Below are 19,651 nucleotides of genomic sequence, written 5' to 3' on the forward strand. Positions count from 1 at the left end.
ATTACTTCGAGACGTCAATAATTCTCAAAAAGTAGAGGAATTGTCAGGTACGCAAAACTATTTCGGATATTATAACTTCAAAAAAGCGCGGGAGAACGTCAGATTAGATGCTCCTGATATTTTCTTGACTTTATACCCTTTTCCTCTATACTATGCAAGCCCTTATAAAAGTCAAGAGTCGTGAATGAAAAGATGCGCCCCAATCACTTTTACGCATAATACAAATTGTGAAAAATCTATGGGAATCATTAAAAGCATATTGTCTTTCAAGCTCAAGCCCAGCACCTTTTACCCAGGCGGTGAAAAGGTGCTTGGGTCGGTTGGGTGCTATTTCACAGCGCAGTTGAGAAGCAAATAATACTGGAAAGAACATGGGCATACTCAGCATACGAAATTGGCCCGTGTGAGATAAACGACTATTGGATATAGAGACATAAGTCGTATTAATTTTGCAAACTTTTACCAGAAGTTATAAAAAACTTCCCTTACTTTTTGCTAAGGTTGTTATTTAAACCCCTCTATTTTTAACCGCCTTAGCTGGCAGACATCATGTATATTTCAACCACCTGGTGTTACACTGTCCCAACCTCGTCCCTAGCGTCTTGTGGCTGAGCCTTTTCAACGGAGTGGCCGACAATCGCCGTTATAAAATTCATTAAAAAGACAAAATGCCCTGGGAACAAGGTTGACACTTTCCTATTGTTATTTTAAGAACAGACATTTCTTTGATACAGCAGGTGCTACTTCGTTCCAAACGAAGAAGACCTCAATATAAAAAAGCAAAAGGAGGTCCTAGGGGCAAGGTTACCAATTCTCCCACAGTGCACAGGCAACGGTCAAATATTTTTACGACATAAGAGTCCACCATATCAAAACAGTAAAACAATATAACTATTTTCCTAAAATCTTTGATAAAAGTATCGTCGTGCAAAGTTTCGCATTTTCGTAGCAATCACACTTTGATTTTAAGGGTTCCAGGCTTCGAACTTTTGCATCAAGCAAAAATTTTACTGTTGCTCTTGACAGTCTCATTACTTAAATTCCGTTTTGGCTTAAAACAAAGTTTGCTGTGACCATTTTTAGTACAAAAACTAATGTCCTGTACTCCTGTAAAACCATTCCTATATTGTACTAACATTAAAGTACTTTTAGGAAAAGCATCCTCTTTCGTGTCGCATTGTAATATCCTTCTTCTCCTTCTTATTTAAGTTCAAAATATCGCTCCAATACCATCAGAGCATTTCTTTTAGTTCACGGGACAGTTTTCAACGCTTTCTTCGCTTCTTTTTCTTTTTACCTTTACTTTTTAGAGTGACATAAGTTTGTTGGATGTCGGCTGGACCAAGAATTTGATAACCACTAAATGCTAAAATAGATATAAAAATATAAAAATGCTTTCCGCTAAGAACATTTCTCTAATTTTGAATTTCTATACAGAAAATGAAGAGCAAGGAAATGTGTGGTGAATTTAAAGCAAGCATAGCAATCGCGTCAAATATAACACTATATACCTGCAGAATCGCCGCCTGGTACATCAAGCAGAGCATTTCTGTGTCTCGCTGCATTATTTAATAGCTCAATGGTAAATCTCTTTTTATTTTTCTTAACCGGGGTTGATGTCACTGTTTGAGGTGTGGTAGAAGTTGTTTTGGTGGTCTGGCTAACTGTGGTAGTGCTAGTAGTGCTGGCTAAAGCTATCTTTACTGTTGTCGGTAAAAAAGGGTTAATTGTTGGTTGAGGTGGTGGGGGAGGTGATGGGGAAGGTGAGCGTGGAGTCGGGGGTGGGGATTGTGGAAGTGGAGGCTTTGGAGGTGGAGGTGATGGTGGAGGAGGTATCATGATAGAAAGTTGTGATGAAACAGCAGGGGGTGGCGGAGGTGGCGGTGGAGAAGGAGGTGAAGACAGGGCTGATGGTGATGGTGGTGGAGGAGGTGGTGGTGGTGGTGATGGTGGGGGAGAAGGAGGAGGTGGGGGAGAAGGAGGAGGTGGTGGAGGAGGAGGGGGTGGTGGAGGAGGTGGAGGGGGGGATTGGGCTTGTTTTGTTGAAGTTTCGTGACTGGTTTCTGTGTACGCACTGGTCATCATGACAGCAGCAGTATCTTTGATAGATTTCATATCCTCTAACGTTAGCGGTTTCCGAATAATAAACTGTGGAGGTAGAAGAAACTCGTGACTAATCTTGGAAGCAGCATCAGAAACTTCATGACTAGACACAAAGCGATGCACAGAACTCTCATCGTGAGGGCTGGTATAAATTTTTACTTCGTTGATAACAGTACTTCCGAGGAGTCTTGAAACTACTACAATTCTTGGCAAATAACAAACAGTGCCCTTAGGCTGTGGTGTTGTTTTTTCATCTTGTCTCTGGTTGCAGTCTTTGCATGTATCGTTTTTCTTAGTTGCTATATCAGGTGTGACAACATTTGGCGTGTTAACAGTTTGACGCGTAGTGGGAACAGCCTCGATTGCTGGCTTAGAACCAACGACAGGAGCTTCGTAATTAAGCGCCGCGTAACTAGATATAACAGATGCACGGTTAATTGCAGACGTGTCAGCCTCTTTCTCAATGCTATCCGTAGGTTGATCTTCTTCTTTATCCACATCTAATGAAACTGGATATCCTGCCGGTAGACGAACAGGTTTTGATGGCATGGGACTACCATCGTAAAATTTCAATCCGTGATAAGTAGCGGCAAGATTTTCAGGTCGTTCAATGATGTTTCCCTGTGGATAGCTATTCCAGGCTGTCAAAGAAGAGTAACCTGATAATGAAAGTTAACAACACAATAACAACGAATTGGAATTAAGTATGTTAAATGCGAATCATAAAGTATGCTAAAGTATACAGGGTGTTTCCCTGTATACTTTAGCATACTTCAATAACAATCCTTTATACAGCTTGGATTACCACAAAATTTAATTACAAGTAGATTAATAGAAAAAAGGGTAGAAAAAATGCTATCTTTGCTCAAATTTAATCTTCGCAAATCTTTTAAAGAATGAAAATAGTTCTGATTGACGATTTAAACCTAAAATTCCTCGCATTTTCCTTGTTCGTCAAAGAAATTGTTGATATCCCTGACTTATTCCTGTTTTTGTAACTATTTATATAACCTAATGATGTTTCGCCATTGCAGAATAAAGAGAGACGTTTATTTCAAAATCTTACAAATGTTTAAATTTCACAGGTGTTCTATGTTGAGAATTGACCTTATAATATTCAAGATCGAACTCAATTAGCTGCCGTGGTCAGAACTGTCAAAAACGTAGCACTGTTCAGAAGTAAACAGTCCTGAGGACGAGATTGAGTAGTATTTTATAATTTTCCTATCAGTAAAAGCACTTGAAACATACTTAAACGTTTTAATTTCGTTCCCAGGGCTTCGCGACAAACTTTAACGTAAAAAACCTAGGAAACAAAGTTGGTTTATAGGAACAACGGTGCATATGTGTGATAATTGAGGAAGATAAGTAAAACCTGTACATTAGCTTCCTAAGTGTTGCAAATGAGATAGCGGTGTGTTGTTTCACTTATACTACCTCACAAAGTTGGCTTCATTACATAGAGTTACCTGGTATGTACTGTCGTTTGCTAATATCTTTATTTGATTTGCTTTTCGCAAGAACTAAAAAAAGAAGAAAAATGGCGTTTACAATCAAGCAATCAAAACAAAACTCATGTTACGTGACGTATTAATTGCGCGCATCCAGCGATTGTGTGTTGATTTGAAGTTCACTTATTTATTTAAAGCTTTGGACTACAAAAATAAATTGCATATCCTATAACCAGCTATAATTGATCTTTTATGAAATCAAAATCAAAATGACAAGTTGTAAAAATTATAGTAAAAAAGTATCTTACTTTTATCACTAAATATAACAGCTTGAACGGTTGACAGGATAAGAAGGAAATAAAACTTCATTTCTTTTCGTTTGTTTGAAGGTACGAGAGATGCAAACGAGTTGAAACTCGTTTAAACTACATGCTCGAATGAATCTTGATATATTTCTTAATCAAAACTTATTAAAACACGCTTGGTTGATTTTTGTTTAAACATATTTTTTTCGCGCTATAATGAGCATGATACCGTATTTTGGAAAGCACCGTATTTGATTTTACGATTTTCGAAAGCACCGTATATGATTTTGCAATTTTCGAAAGCACCGTATATGATTTTGCGATTTTTGAAAGCACTGTATTTGATTTTGCGATTTTCAAAAGCACTGTACAGTAGAGTCTTAATAACTCGAACGGCCAGGGGGAAAAGGAAACCGTTTGAGTTAAGGAGGTTCGAGTAGTAGAGGTTTTTTTTATAAGAGTTTATTAGGAAATTTTCACGGTGCCAACGAATTCGTTCAAGTTAAGGAGACGTTCGAGTAATAGAGGTTCGAGTTATGGAGGCTCTACTGTATTTGATTTTGTGAAAGGCTAGGGAGATATTACGCATGTTTTAGGCTGATCATTTGAATCACAATTCTTTCTTTCAAACTTTCATAAACAAGTCGACTGTTTGAAAGAAAAAATCCACCCTGCCGCGAACATAGAACTGGTTATCAAAAAGAAGTGCTGCACAAGTTTACAACCAAACCTCTGAATATTTTGTTGCAGCGAACTTGTCCGATGAGAATTCGCATTTGATTGTCAAAATGTTTTTCGCGGCAAGAAGTTCGATTTCATTATACCAGGTTCGTTACAAAGTAACGCATAAATGGAAGTACTAAATTTTCCAAACATGTTGCCCAACGATACTCAGTGTCTGAACAAGAACTTAGCCAGTAAGAAAGATAAAATGTCAGACAAACCTCCTTTGGAGTATTTTAAGGAGGATAAACGATAAAAACAGAAAGAGGATAAGTAATATGATATCGATATTATGAAAATATAAAACTGTAAAACACAAAACATTAAGAAAATGTGAACATATATACATCATGCATACACTAAAAAAAGAAGACTTTCTATTACAAAAAATAGCTACATTGAACGAGATTACTTATTCGCAACATTACAAGTAAAAATCTCATTTTTGGCAAAATTTAAAACAACGTCATTTATCATACTTAATTTTATCGTGGTTTGTATATTTTCAAAAGATCCACGTCTTAGCTACTAATTCACCAAAATTGATCTTGCGAATCACGACAAAATTCCTTCGCGAAAATAAGTTGGCGCGAAAATTAATCTTGTTAAAGTAGTAAAAATGTTCTTAAATTTTTGGAGAATGGTCCAGTGCACCAATCTTTTCTTCAATCTCCTTCAGTTCATCAAGCGTTGATTGTGACGCGCAGTTGGTCATCATACTAAAATATAACCTCCTCCTGGAAGAAAAATGTAAACGAAAACATTTTAAATTTTAATTTCTTTTTAGAAAGCACATCTGTTTGATTTAAGTCTGCAATCAGACTGACGACAAAAGAAAAAAACCAAATAACGTTCTCACTTTTTAAGTTTCAAAACTTGCAGTTGCAATCTCTTCTCCTCGTGTTCCTCATCATCGGGTGTCTTTTATAAATAAAAAAATGAAATGAAAATCCATTGTCGGTTTCTACAATCGGTCTAATGCTATAAATATAGCTGCAAAAGTTCCTCCCATTTTTACAACAACAGCGCTTACCTTGCATTCCCAAAGCAGGTCTGGTGACGAATTGTGCAGTTGATGTGTTGTTTTGAGGCTTTTTTCACTTTCTGGATATTTCGACTCGAATTTAGAGAAAATTTTCAACACGCTAAAACATGAAGTAGCTTACATCAAAATATAAAAGGTAACCTAGTTTAAAAAGACTTGTAGTAATCTAGTGATAACTTTTAAAAGTTTTTTTTCTTCTTGAAATATTCACGATGAAGAATCCATTACAGTCCTGGAAGACCTGTGAAGGTTATACGCTGTAAACTACTTTGATGTTGTAATACAGTAAATTTTACTGGATTTGACAGTAAACGAGTTCATTGTAAAAAAGTACAAGATAATCAAATAGAAATGCATACACGGACGGCTTGATAGTTGAAGAATAATATCGTAAAAAAATTATAACAATTTGACAATTAAATTTTCGAGTAAAGATTTGTTTCACAAAACCTTTTACCTTTCTAGTGGATACAAAGAAATACAAGAACGAATCGTTTCTCCAGTCTTAACGCCTTTCACATCAAATCTACGGGATAATGTAAACATAACATCAATCAAACGTCAAAAAATAAAACAATAATTAGACCACCGTATTCTATACAATCAGGGAAACGAACAAAAAATATTTAATTCCATATAAGCAAACCCATGAAATGATAAGAGGCGCTCATACGTAAGAGCGGTGAGTCGTTCTTTACATCTAGCGAAGGTTTCTGGCACAAGAAAACATCACTGTCTAATGGTCCTATCTTCAGTAGACAGCAATCCCCTCGACATGAAGGTTGTCACTTACTGTAAAAGAGTTGAAAATAACTCTGGTTTCTCTTCTTCAGACAGAATCTCCTTGGGAAGCTGTAAACCCTTTTGACGCAGCTAAAAAAAGAAATACTTTTTATAATACTTCCGCATAACGAAAACAGTGGCGTAAATTACAGTAAAAATGTGTAAAAGGTATCACGTGTTCTGTCCTTACCGTGTTATGATTACGTTTATCACATACTGTTAGAATCGCAATTTAAGCACTTACAAGAAGTCAACCAAAAATATTTACCATTTGACGAATGATGTCACCATTCCAGAACAAAGAAGATACGTCGGCGCTGGTCATGTATGGTTGGTCGTTAAACCGTACAAGATGAATGCAAACATTCTCGTTGATTGCAACACTAAAAAAAAAAAAAAAAAAAAATATTGAGTTATGAGCTATTGTGTTTTCTGACGTTGTTTCCTAACTTCACTTAGAATAATCTTAAGTGGTGCTTATGTAATAAATTATATAACTCAACAGACTTACTAACGAGCACACGTTCAAACTTAGTACAGATCTATAAATCGCACGTTAGGAGGCGCGATTGGAAGAAAAAGGAAAGTTTGATCGACTGCAAATCTGTTGGAAGAGTGACATTTTCGCTAGTACCAGAACAAAAATTTGTCAAAACGAAATCAAACATGAGTTCTACCATTATATATCTGCAAGTGAATCAGTAGTAACCTACGTGGTTCTATTTAGATTTTCGAAGCACGCAGCAAAAAATTTATAATTGGTGTGTAAAAAAATATAGTGTAGTCTTATTTCTTTATAGTAAATACTTAATCACCGTTTGACAGAGCTCTGCGAATTTTTCTGTTCTTTTTTGATCTGCTCATCTCTTTTAACTTCATCATGCGCAGGATTTACGCTCGAACACGGTAAACCTTTGTCATTGGGTGTTATTCTACAAGGAAGACAAAATTAGGATTATAATTCGAAGAACACCCCTTGCTATTTAATTTTTTGACAAGCAAGATCAAAACGCAGCTGAAAAGATTTTAACTTGTATCTAACATTCCCATACCGTTCTTCGTCAGTAGAAGTCTTTTGACGTTTAAATGAATCAACTTGTTTCTGATAATTATCCGTTGATTCGTTTGATCTAGTATCACTCATAGGTGAGTTTTTCACATTGAAATTTTCTGTATTGTCATTGAAGTTGGACTTCTGATGACTCCTGCTCGTATAAGATGGAGGAGTAACCAACACATTTTCGTGTGACGCTCCAGATGGATGTTTTTGTTCGTCAGGTGGAGTATTTGATGCTAAAAAAGCATGCTAAAACTTTTTATTCGTGCGAATATACGAACGTTGGACATAAAAATCCAATAAAACACTATTACCTAGAAGTTGTCAAAAAATTCGTGGCGTGAAAAAGTAAAAAATCAGAAATCTAAGTTTGTGAAATCACTTCTTTTACAACCATATAAAATATTGTAAACAATATTGGAACATAGATTGGTCCGAACCTTGATTTACGAAAAGAAAATTGACATAGCGTAAATATTATGATCTGTTCAGTTAAAAAATCGCGAAGGCATTTCTAGTTTAACGCAGTTCTTTCCGCTTTGCCAGTCCCGTTGTCCATGATAAGAGGACCTACCTTGTTTCAAAGCATGGTAGTATTCACGATAGAGACTCTCCAGATGTGATACGCTGTTCTTCGTTTCTGTAGTAAAACCAGTGACGCTTCGCCCTGTCGTAAAACAAGATGACAATTAACACGGGTTAAAAAAACAACAATTGCTGAGAATATATTGTACAAATCTGAATTATAACAAGTTGAGCTGACCCCTTAAAGTTGTCACATGTACAAGTATGTGAAAAATGTTTTCTCCGAATTATCAGGTCTATTATTGCATGTTTTTTTATGCACGCATCAATTAGCGATCAGTAGTGACAAGATGTAACAACAATTTCTATAAAAACCACGCATCACTGTGGCTGATTTTACTCATGCTGATAAAAAAACCCATCAGTATCGCAACAATGTCCTACCTTTAATTGGTAAAGCGCAACCGGTATCCAACAACACTTGTGAAATATACACGTCATCATCGTTGTTCGTGTCTATAATCTCCATTGATGTTGTTGTTTCATCCTTAAACAAAAGTATTTACGAGATGCACAAGACACAAAATCTGAAGGTGATACACTGGCTAAACAACAGATTCGGTTTCAAATACATTGACAACTGCTGGACGCAGAGTTTGGAGTATAGATTTTGCTTTTCCTGAATCCCTGAAAAGCAACAGCAGACAAATAAGTCTTTAAAAAATGGTTTTATTTGCCATCAAAAATACAAACCTGTTTGAATAAAAACCTTCCATCAACAGGTAAAATGTCATATTTAACTATGTTGTTCTTTTAAAATAAAATAATAAGATCTCGGATGTAGCTAGTCCGAAATCTTAATAAATAAAATAAAAAATGAATAGTGTCGTAATTTCTGATCTTAAAAAAAAATAATCATAATACACACCACTTCGACAATCTTTCCAAACATGTGCTTGTCATTGGTTAATTCATACAACTTTTCGTTAGACGCTTTCAACCAACTCTGAAGAAAAAAAAAAGAAAGAACTTGGAACCTGGAGTTTAAAAATCAAAAATACGAGAGAAATGTAAAAACACGTGCAACGATACCTTGGAGATGAAGTTCGAATACACGCATATTTAATTTCCCCCCTTCATAATTAAATTTAACTTTAATATACAAATTTAAAATGTGAACAAATTCAACGTTTTACACAGACTACACAGTCTTTTGTTTTTATGCACTTTGTTAAAAAAATTTGCATTATTAAATCTTTTTGTAATTTCAGACAAAAAAAAATAGAAGAACTGGAATACAATATTTTCTTATCTTCAACAGATTGTCAAATGCGATATATTTTTTAAAGGTCTCGAAGCTTTTTAAAGTATAATAAGTTTGTTATAACATTAGAAGGGTTATTCTGAGCAAGACAAAACTAAGTTATAGTGTAAAACACAAAGGATTTTTTTTATAAAAAGTAAATTCACCTTTCCAAATGGTTTTATACCGTGCAGTTGTCCCTTCATAGCTTGGCAGGGTAACTTTAAAAACTCTCTTTTAAGTTGTTTTAAACTTTTGATGTTCACATTCAACTCGTTTCCATAATCGACATAAAAAACCTATAGTACAAAATATGAATAAGATAGTATAGAAAACACAGATAGACAAACAGATAGAAAGGTTTTATTTTCATGACTGGTAAGATGTTACTACCTGAACTTGGTTGATAGAAATCAATTTATTGATACGACATCTGTACCAATATCCATCTTCATATAATCCACAACATGGCTACATGGAAATATTAAGTTTTAAATAATTCAGGTTGGATATTCTGTGTTTTGGAAATATTTTTTTGCGCGTAAGTTCAGTACTTGATCAGTAGTTTATACTCTGATGTAACCCTTTCGCTGCACATAACATTTGTTACATTTTAACTAGGAAAGCACACCTGCACACAAAGCCCAGAAATGTATAGTTGCTCGTGGAAAAAAAAGAAGAAAGGGAATGAACAATAAGTAAATACTTAGAATGTGTTAAGTGTTATAAAAATATACCAACCTGGCCAACTTTTAGATGACCTGTGGATAAACTGTATTCAGATGTCAGAATATTGGAATAAAACTCACTAAAACAAAAACATTTTTTAAAATTTCACTATTTAAAATGGCAAAAATCAAGTAACAAAATTTTATAGTTATTTTAAATACTTTGACTCCATTACATTCTTTTACTCAATGACAATGACAAACTACTACCTCAATGCAAGGCAAAGACTAACTTATTTATCGACAGAAAGTAAGCAAACTTTACAACATACTTAATTTTATCCATGAGCTCATCCAACTCCTTTAAGTTATCGACACATTGAAACCAAAATGCTGTTGGATCGATGATGTATGACAAGTAGATTTCAATGAGCTCATCAAGTTCACGAGGATTTTTTAATGAATATTTATCAAATGCAGACACAGTATTCTTTGCAACTTCTTCTGCTTCTATAACTAAATATACAGTAAAATCAGGAAATAGTAACCCCCCTTTCGTTTTGTTAGATAGCTAGCCTTTTCACCGGGTCGTGCAAACTGCACATGCGCCCAAACTTTGTACACATGTCAACAGCTTTGTACACATGCGGAATAGTTTCATTTCGGGTGAATCGTTTTAGTGGGTGAAATGAAAGTTCGTTTTTAATTAATTTGTCCAAAATGAAATCAACACCAAAAAAGTTTTATTCTTGCTGAAACTATATAAACATTTAAAGAGACTAAAATAGAGCCTGAAATCAATTTTTGCTACCTTTACAGAGTAACAATTGAAAATTGTCAGCCCTTACTCTAAAAAATAATTCTAAAACATGCACCCCTGCACAAAATTAGAACAGCAAAACTTGTCTTTCAAGCTTTACGTGGCAACGATAATTTGTACTACCCTGGGCACTATAAATTCTTCCAAGTGTTTCGTTGAATTAAAGCAAGATTGATTTTTACATATATACTAAATTAAAAAAAACTGTATAGAAGGTTTCAATTTATATAAAAGTAAAAGTGGAAATATATGGAATTTACTTTTATCTGCTTTTTTGGGAGAGGTGTATGAAAACATTAGCACACATACACACACATGCAAACTGATTTAGCTGTGCTATACACAAAATGCCAAATTTTATGAGCAATTGACTTATGACTGAGCCTAAAACACTTGACATGTGCTTTTTACTACAAATGAATCACAATATCCCTAATAAAAAAGTCTGCTTTTGTAAAAAAGACGTTTTAAGTAAGCCTAGTCCAATTTAAAAAAAAAAACTTTTTTTCCTGATTATTGCAAAATATTGAACTTATTTTTGTGACTAAAAGGCAATATACACAAAAAATAAAATAAATGTTTTGCACTTCAAATTCTTTTTTATGAAAATCTTGCATTTCGAACATAAGAAAAATGATATCAAGAAAGTGTCTTTTTTAAGGACGAAGTGCAACAACAACATAGTAGCAAGTTAATGTGACAAGTAAAATACAATCTCTAAACATGTCTTACTCATCAGCCTTAAAAACTTGAGATAATTTTCATTTGGTAGTTCTTATTTTATTTGCAGAACCTTTTTTGTGATTGATCAACTTTGGCCTACTTTTGCAGAACTTAACTTTTTAGAGTTCAAAAATCACAAAAATTAGTTTTGTAAGGATTTGTCCCCACAAAAATTCAACCTTTTCTAATAAGTGCTGTCCGACATATTAGAGAATTATTTAAAAACAAAAATATTATATACAAACTTAAATGAATATACCTGTTCCTTTAGCAAATAATAACCAGTCACCATTCGCAACAGGCCTTTTGATTGATACAAGATCGGAAAGTTTTGACATTAATTCAACAACACTGTTAAATCCTAATGCTTGGACATCGAAACACTTCCTGTGCAGTACCTAAATCAATGAATGATACATTAGTGAAACACAAATTCTGTGTCATAATTATTACAGCAAAAATTTGCAACAATTTACAAAAAAATATATTTAAAAATGAAAAAAATCGCTTACCCTGTATTCAAATGGAAATCTTGCTGACCATACTCCATTTTTACATTTACTCAACACCTGGAAATCAATCAAGTCTTAATGACTTTATTTATCATTGTTATTTTAAACAGGGAGAAATGAGTACATTGAAGTTACGTGTGAAAGGAGTAAAGAAATTCTTTTCAAAATATATCTTTTTCTATAATACAAGTTTTATCTAGTTGATTATCATGAAAGTATCAATTACCCTTGATGGGGATCGGATCCAGTAGAATATAAAAACTTTTGGTAAAATAAACAACCAATTATATAATTGGAAGAGAGTTATCTCAGTGACAATTTCAAAATTCCCAAAATTTAGCTAAATAATAGTACATTACATAAACATAATCTCATATGTTTGTTTCTCCTTGAATTCCAAGGGCATATGTATGGCATGAATTTTACATAATGATATTATTTTCTTGAGATAAAATATTATTAAACTCCCTGATTACTATTTAACATGTAGGACAAAAAAGTCATCAAAACAAAATCAGACCGATCTCATTGTCCCAGTTTTTAAAATAACCGTTGTCACGATGGCCTGTCAAAGCCGCAAAAAAATACTGATTGGCTATTCATAAAAATCAGGCTTCATGATTGGTCCACTTCATGCGAGAATAGTGGTCTAAAACAAAGTCAGGTTTTGTGGAAATTCCAAAATAAATTTTATGCGCAGTAAACACCATTACAAACAGACAGACAGAAAATGGCTATTATTAAATAAATTAATACAATTTTTTACCGTAAATATTTCTTGCTTTAGATTATCAGGTATTCCAATGTTTGATTTTTGGTCAGAAGGAGCAGCAATAATTTTGTTCATCAATGGAAGTGGTGGCTCTCTAGTGGTTTTGGGTTGATCTGCAAAAATATATATAAAAAAATCAAACTTTTTTTGCAGCATCAAACATCTTAAGCTTATGTGTACTAATCAAAACTGTTTTTAAGAGAGGGTTCATATTATACAGTTTTTAAAAAGTAATATTGTTAAAGTTGCAAATACGAATAGAAACAGTTACAACTACTCGAATTTATAAACATTTTTAGAAAAGATAGATAATGTAGACACATAAATATCATATTAAAAAAATGTTTCCATTTACAAGTTTTGAATTGTGAACTGCTAATCTAAACCCTATTTTTCAAATTTAAATTAATCCAGTTACACAAATTTTACAATAGTGTTTGTGATAAGAATTTATTTTCAAAAGCTGTCTTAATTTGCAAAAAGGCCTGAATACCAATTTCTCATTTTATAATTTCAGCTTGATGCAACCAAGAAATGTTAATATGTCTTTGTAAAGGATCAAAAAAAAAAAAAAAAAAAAAAAATACATAATGAAAATCAAACACACCTTTTAAAACTGTTGGAAACAAAAACACTTGATCAAGTTTTATCTTTGTTGTTATGATATCCGGGCAGGTTGCAATAAGTGAACGCAGACAAGGAAAACCACAGAGTGGTGGCTGTAGTCTCTTTCCAAAGTAATGATGGTAAGCCCTCTCATACAGTCTCATTTCAATTCCTGCTGGATACAACGATATAAGTTCCAAAAGTTTTGATCTAATATTGTAAGGCACAATCTTCTTTGTTGGTTTAGGTGCTGCTTGTTGAGTTACGATACGACTGTTAGCTCCAGTTGATTTCTGTCTTCTCACAAGTTCATTAATGTGAGCTGTGGAACTATCAGGTATACCTAGAATGTGTTTTTGTGCAACTATATGAAATTCACTAGTGAAATTCACTGTGGAAAATGTTCAAGCTCAAAGCTATGCCATCCACCTTGAAACATTTTTAGAAGGTATTTAGAAGAACAATGTTTTAAGAGCATCATATTCAGGTACACAATAAATATAAAGTAAGGAATAAGAACTGGATTTAAGTGCAAAAAATGACACACATCTTGCACCTAAACTTAAAGTACAAAAACCTGCATGTAGATATTTTATTTCGTATTGTGTATAACTTAAAAGAAAGTAACAGATTAAAACAACTTTCAAAAAATTAAAAAAAAGCATTTAATTCTAAGGGGTTACCGAAGTGTACGTACCTGAAGTGAAACTCACGCTAGTGTGAAATTTTATTAGCCGAAGTGAACTAACTTCGGTCCGTTGTAAAAACTATACAGGTGGATATACGTTCAGGTTGAAGTGAAACTTAACGCTGGGATGACTTCACTTTGGTTAAGAAGGATGAAGTGGAATCTCACGCTGGCATGAAAATAGCAAAAAAATTTATTCTTGCTGACACAAGCATGGACTGTATTCTCTCTTTTTTAGATCTTCACTGGCTGTAAAGTTGATTGTTCCATAATGCGGACATCGCTTTGACTGGTGCATTTTCAACGTTTTCCACCAAACCTTTTCACCCTACCAGCTGTGAATCATTTCTCAATTAATGCTGTTTGTCGTTTTTAAAAAAACTATGACCAGGATTGTAGCGAAAAATACTGCTTTTCTTACTCACAGTCATTTATTATTTAAAGTTACCTAACCATTTAATTGTATAGCTTAAAAATGATATTGCTGTGTTGGATAGGATACTTTGACATTAAAAGATATTGATATTCTCATTTTTGGTACAGAGTTTGGTCGTCAACGAACTAGGTAATTAAATATAAAAGCACTTATTAAGACCAATACAATTTCCATGAAAGGTTTGTAAATATATATGGCTCAATATACACATCCTTTTGTTTCCAATATAGATGATTATTTTATTTAATCATGGCGATTGCCACAGTGAACTTAAAGATGGAGAGAGAATTTGTTTAATAAATTTCAATTCTTTCTGGATAAACCCAAATGTTAAAAGATATTTAAGGTAAAAAGGGGTTTATTCCCTTTTAAAATCAACTCAAAATACAGTTCCAATAAAGATTTTTATAATCTAAGACAATTTAAAATCTTCCAAAACCAACTAAAATTAGTTACCTCTGAGAAGCATTACTCCACCAGACATAAAAAATGGCCTAACCACATCAGACATGTCTTTCACCAAATCCACAGCTGAAAAGTAGCCAAGTTCCTTGTAAGGCAAACATTTGCAGGTGACTTCTGTGTATTCTGTGCAAAGCTCATTAACAGTTAAACCATGTTTGCTGGACAACAACAGTGATCTTATAATTTTCTTAACCTCCTCTTTGTTTTCCTTCATTCTGCCTGAATCTAAAAAAGATGTAATTATAATATTTGTTAGATTTAAGAACACATGGAAATTAATCTGTAAAGAAGTTTATAGTCATTAAGTCTCTCACTTCAGTCATTGCATTAAAAATTCTGCAAATAAAAAAACAGTTACAACAGTAAGGTTTTCAAAATTATGTTAACAGTGCAAAGCGTCATACCATTAATATTAGACTCAATAGTGCATACTTGATATTTGCAATTTTAGCCCCTCTCATTTAAGTACGACCATTTGGTTTTTTATTACTAAACGCTTGTGTATTTTGTTCACAGTTTTAAGGGTAACACAACACTATAGTCTTTTCATGAAAGCCAAAATGTTAGGGATGCAGGGTGAGTTTTGAATAGACACATTTTATCTAATGGACACTGTTTTCTTCATCGAGAGGCATAAGTTTGTTCTTAGTATAGAAAATTTTTTGAGCTTAGTTAAGCTTGGTTCTCACTATGGGCTAACAATGAGCTAACCATAGTGCCCATGTACTAGCGGATTTTAATTTTTGAGCTGCGATACATAAGGTATTTGTTTCACATTAACACTTTTGTAGCCACATTTAATGCGAGAAAGAATGAAAAAGAAAGATAGAAAGTAAGTCTTGTTATTATTACTACTTTGAGAAGACGACGTAACCTGTGAAGAGAGAATATACAAAATTAGGAAAAAAGGAAACAACTTTGGGTCAGAAAGGCAAGGAAAATCTTTCACCCTGAACACCAACTCTTTTCCTTCTTCTTCAAACGTTATTTTTTTAATTTTGTCAGCTATTTAGTTTTAAAATGACCTTTCACAATGAAACATACTACTATTTTTAACAAAAATAAATTGCTTTGAGCACGATTTATGTCGGCTTCCTTTGAAGATTGCTGAAAGTAAGCATATCTCACTGTTAGTCGAAAAGAGAAAATATCAAAAAATTTTGATTTTAAAAAATCCACTAACGATGAGCTAACGAAGAGTTCAGTTGTGAGTTAAGCAGGTACTTTTACTTTCACACTATGGGCTAAGATCTTAGCGCGTCATGCGCACTACGGTTAGCTCATCAATAGCTCATAGTGAGACCAGCTTTATTGTGCAAAAAGAATATATATGGTATTCTTCCAGAATCAATAATATGAGTTTCAGAATTACAGACTAAATATTATTAATGCCGCATTTTTTTGCTGCCATGCTTTTTACCTAATTCAGATGGCAGTGTACTTTGTTAATAAGTTTCACCTCTATAATCACAAGCTTTAATATATGTTATCTGAAAACCAAGTTGTACAATTGTAACTTGAACACTGTAATTTTACATTTAAAAAGCTGAAAACATGTCCTTTTGTTTTTATAGGCCGCTCGGGCTACTTAAGGCCAGTCCTTTTTTATTTTAGGGTCATTTTCGATAACTCAAGTTATAAAGATTGTGACAAAATTTATTGGCCACCATATCATTATATGAACGCAGAATTCAACTTTTGTGAAAAATTTTGATGACATCATATGCCATAAACGTGCTTTACCCACAGTTTTTTCAAGCGGTTTTCTGCACCATTAAAGGGTCTTTAATTTCGCGGGAAGTAGCATAAAAGCAAGTCTTGGCATAAAATGTCTTTCAAATACTCTGTATCAAATTGAAATATTTAGCCCCTGTGAAGATATGACGTTGTCAATTTCAAAAAAATAGCTTAAGATTGGCGCAAAAATTGTAGTTGTTCAATAACGCGAAAAACCGCTTGGAAAAAACACGTTTTTGGTACATGACATCATCAAAATTTCTGAGGAAAAATTGAATTCTGCGTTTTACTATTCATATAATGATATGGTGGCCAATAAATTATGCCAGATTCTTTATAACTTGAGATATTGAAAATGACCCTCGAATAAAAAAGGACTGGTCTTAAGTAGCCCGAGCGGGCGTTAACCATTAAAGGAAAATAAAATATATACATATATACAAAATATATTATATATGTATATATTTTATTTGCATAGTGAATTGAATTTGCATAATGAACAGGTCAACATATAAAAAAAAGTTAGATGCGATTTTGCAGCTTAAGGCGAGTGTAAAGGAAAGTGCGCATGATTTTTATAATCCAAATATCATCTTAAATAACATTTTTATTACCTGATATGTAGATATTTTGGAGGCTCTTATTTTTCTTAATTTAGTGACATAATTTTTTTGGAAAAATATTAAGGTCGTTTGAGGTTTAGGTGTATACAAAATTTACCCCAGTCTCTCCTAACTGATGTTTCTCTTACAAAACGGCTGGATTTTTTTTCAAAATTTTTTAATCATTCTTCCCAGCTGGGCTGTATCTAAAAATGATTTTTACTATTTTGTTTAAATTTTTATAGTTTTCTAACTATTTCATATTCTTTCAAATGCTACTTTTTCAACTTGTTTTCTTTCACATAGACGTTTGTAAAAAATTTTAAACAAGTTTTTACAAAAAAATTACAAAAACCTTTTTAGTTATATTATTTAGCTTTATTTCAAAACAACTTTCCTACACAAGCGTTATTTAGTTTTGTAAGAGAAAGGTCAGATGTAAATACCATTTTATCAAAAAATAAACGCTGAGAAAAACAGTTAGATCATCACAGTGTTATTAGTGAGTAAACATAAACAAACAAAATAAACAGAGATCCAGATTAAAAAGTTTAGTATATTTTGCCCTGATTTCACGAAAAAAAAAAAATAAACAAAAAAAATCATTTTTTTCCTTTACATTCACCTTAAGCAGTTTGAGAAAGTTATGAAGAAGAGGAAAAACGAGATGAACCCGGTTCTTAAAGAAGATCGCATCGTTAAAAAATTAAAACTGTTGATAGAGAACAACAAAATAGATGAAGCACTTTTTAAAAAGCTAAAACCTGTTGGTGCAGGTCCTGCTCGTCTGTAGGTATTACGAAACTCCACAAGAACTCCATTCCAGTTAGACTAGTTCTGTCTATGCATAATTAAGGGTACTTTAAAATTGCAAACCAAGTTACAAGTTTGTTATCAGTAGTGGACGAATGTAAAATAAACTGTTCAACAGAACAAGTTTTAAACACAGTTAAAAAAGTCACTCTTGATGAAGACGAGGAGTTAGTTAGCTTTGACATTTTCAATGTATACTAATGTCCCAGTAACTGAAGCTATTGAAGATTGTTGTGAATTCATGTACTCGGGAAAATACGAAATTCCCCCAGTAGATCGTGAGACTTTCAAAGAACTTTTAACAATCAGCAGCTGCAATGTGTTAATGGTAACGCATGATGGATATTATAGACAAGTCGACGGACTTGCGATGGGCAGTCCCCCAGCACCATTAATTTTATATGGTTGGTTAAAAAAGCGAGAGGCTGTGATATATGTGATGAGGCAAAAATATTTTTTCGTTACATGGACGACATTTTGAGATCAATTAAAGAGAATCAAATAACAAGAAAGCTTGACGAGATCATCGGTTTACATTCTTCTTTAAAATTTACAATTAAACGAAAAAAATGACAGAATGATACCATTTCTTGACATGAAGATTAAGCGATACAATGATGGAAAACTATCTTCCACCTGGTACTGCAAGCCAACTGACACTGGTTTAGTATTTCCATTCTCTTTCTCCAAAACGATATAAGAGATCGGTAGTTGCAGGACTTGTCCATCGAATTTACAAAACATGTAGCACGTGGCATAACTTTCATGAAAGTTTAACAAAATGTAAAGTTGTCTTAGAACGTAATCAATACACTGCAGAATTTTATGACCCTATCATCAAAAACTCACTTTGAAGAATTTTCGATTAAAAAAGAGTTGAAACTAAAACACAAAAACCAACAGTTACAAAGAAAAGGATTTTTACACAATACCACAGACGGATAACAGATGATTATGTCAAATCTATGGCCTTTTTTGTATATATACAAAATATATATAAAAAATGGCCCCTGCTTGTAATTAGAGGGCGCGTTAGATTAGAAGTTTTACAGTAATAAGAGACAATAACATTAGTTAAAACCAGAAAACAACACTTTAGGAAAATAAAAGGCCTAAGGATCAAAATTTTATTTGACGAACTTATACAAATGCCGTGAAATGTTTGATACTGCAAGGCCTGTGAATTCTGCTTTAAACATGTGCTAGTAGGCAAGTAAGTAAAATATATTTTCAGGGCTTATCCATTTACAATGAAACTAGAAGTATATTACAAAAAATATTAATAAATGATGATAAAATATTAATTAAAGTAAACAGGAGAAACAAAAGAAAATCGCAGCTAATAGCTAATGTATGGTATAACATGAGGTGTATAAGAAACTACCACACTAGATATAGATGTTGAGAAAGTAGCAAACAAGATACATCCTGGAGCATTACGATGTGGTAAGTGCCATGTTGGACAACCATAGTATTATTTTAATGGCTATTACTGGAAACTACCCTAAAAATCT

At 33.3% G+C, this 19,651-nt stretch overlaps 2 protein-coding genes across 2 annotated transcripts; both read right to left on the minus strand.

The window, feature by feature from the left end:
• Window positions 1-822: 822 nt before the first annotated feature.
• On the minus strand, window positions 823-4,706 carry LOC130612149 (actin-binding protein WASF2-like). The gene is made up of 4 exons (XM_057433446.1): window positions 3,863-4,706; window positions 3,573-3,626; window positions 1,512-2,762; window positions 823-1,366 (listed from the first exon to the last, which is right to left on the minus strand). The coding sequence occupies exons 1-4, from the start codon at window positions 3,921-3,923 to the stop codon at window positions 1,266-1,268; spliced, it is 1,467 nt and encodes a 488-aa protein (XP_057289429.1). The 5' UTR covers window positions 3,924-4,706; the 3' UTR covers window positions 823-1,265.
• Window positions 4,707-5,066: 360 nt separating this feature from the next.
• On the minus strand, window positions 5,067-16,103 carry LOC130612148 (tudor domain-containing protein 5-like). Its single transcript, XM_057433445.1, has 20 exons — window positions 14,977-16,103; window positions 13,398-13,739; window positions 12,785-12,903; window positions 12,019-12,075; window positions 11,766-11,904; window positions 10,296-10,479; window positions 10,037-10,103; window positions 9,689-9,766; window positions 9,463-9,594; window positions 8,921-8,998; window positions 8,437-8,539; window positions 8,042-8,134; window positions 7,463-7,703; window positions 7,226-7,342; window positions 6,679-6,793; window positions 6,421-6,500; window positions 6,085-6,153; window positions 5,616-5,727; window positions 5,442-5,503; window positions 5,067-5,319 (listed from the first exon to the last, which is right to left on the minus strand). Exons 1-20 carry the CDS (start codon window positions 15,197-15,199, stop codon window positions 5,208-5,210), a joined length of 2,523 nt encoding a protein of 840 aa, XP_057289428.1. The 5' UTR covers window positions 15,200-16,103; the 3' UTR covers window positions 5,067-5,207.
• Window positions 16,104-19,651: the final 3,548 nt, after the last annotated feature.

This window comes from Hydractinia symbiolongicarpus, chromosome 10 (assembly GCF_029227915.1).
Source record: "Hydractinia symbiolongicarpus strain clone_291-10 chromosome 10, HSymV2.1, whole genome shotgun sequence".
Lineage (NCBI taxonomy): Eukaryota > Metazoa > Cnidaria > Hydrozoa > Anthoathecata > Hydractiniidae > Hydractinia > Hydractinia symbiolongicarpus.

Excerpts from the sequence above, each read along its gene's own strand:
- LOC130612148 (XM_057433445.1), bottom strand. The coding sequence starts at position 15,199 with ATGAAGGAAAACAAAGAGGAGGTTAAGAAAATTATAAGATCACTGTTG. Across the intron at positions 9,767-10,036 it reads GTCATCTAAAAGTTGGCCAG|CCATGTTGTGGATTATATGA; the intron begins GTTGGTATATTT and ends ATTTCCATGTAG. Across the intron at positions 6,154-6,420 it reads TTATTTTCAACTCTTTTACA|ATTTGATGTGAAAGGCGTTA; the intron begins GTAAGTGACAAC and ends ATTATCCCGTAG.
- LOC130612149 (XM_057433446.1), bottom strand. The coding sequence starts at position 3,923 with ATGAAGTTTTATTTCCTTCTTATCCTGTCAACCGTTCAAGCTGTTATA. Across the intron at positions 3,627-3,862 it reads TGTTATATTTAGTGATAAAA|TTCTTGCGAAAAGCAAATCA; the intron begins GTAAGATACTTT and ends TTCTTTTTTTAG. Across the intron at positions 1,367-1,511 it reads ACCAGGCGGCGATTCTGCAG|CATTTAGTGGTTATCAAATT; the intron begins GTATATAGTGTT and ends TATCTATTTTAG.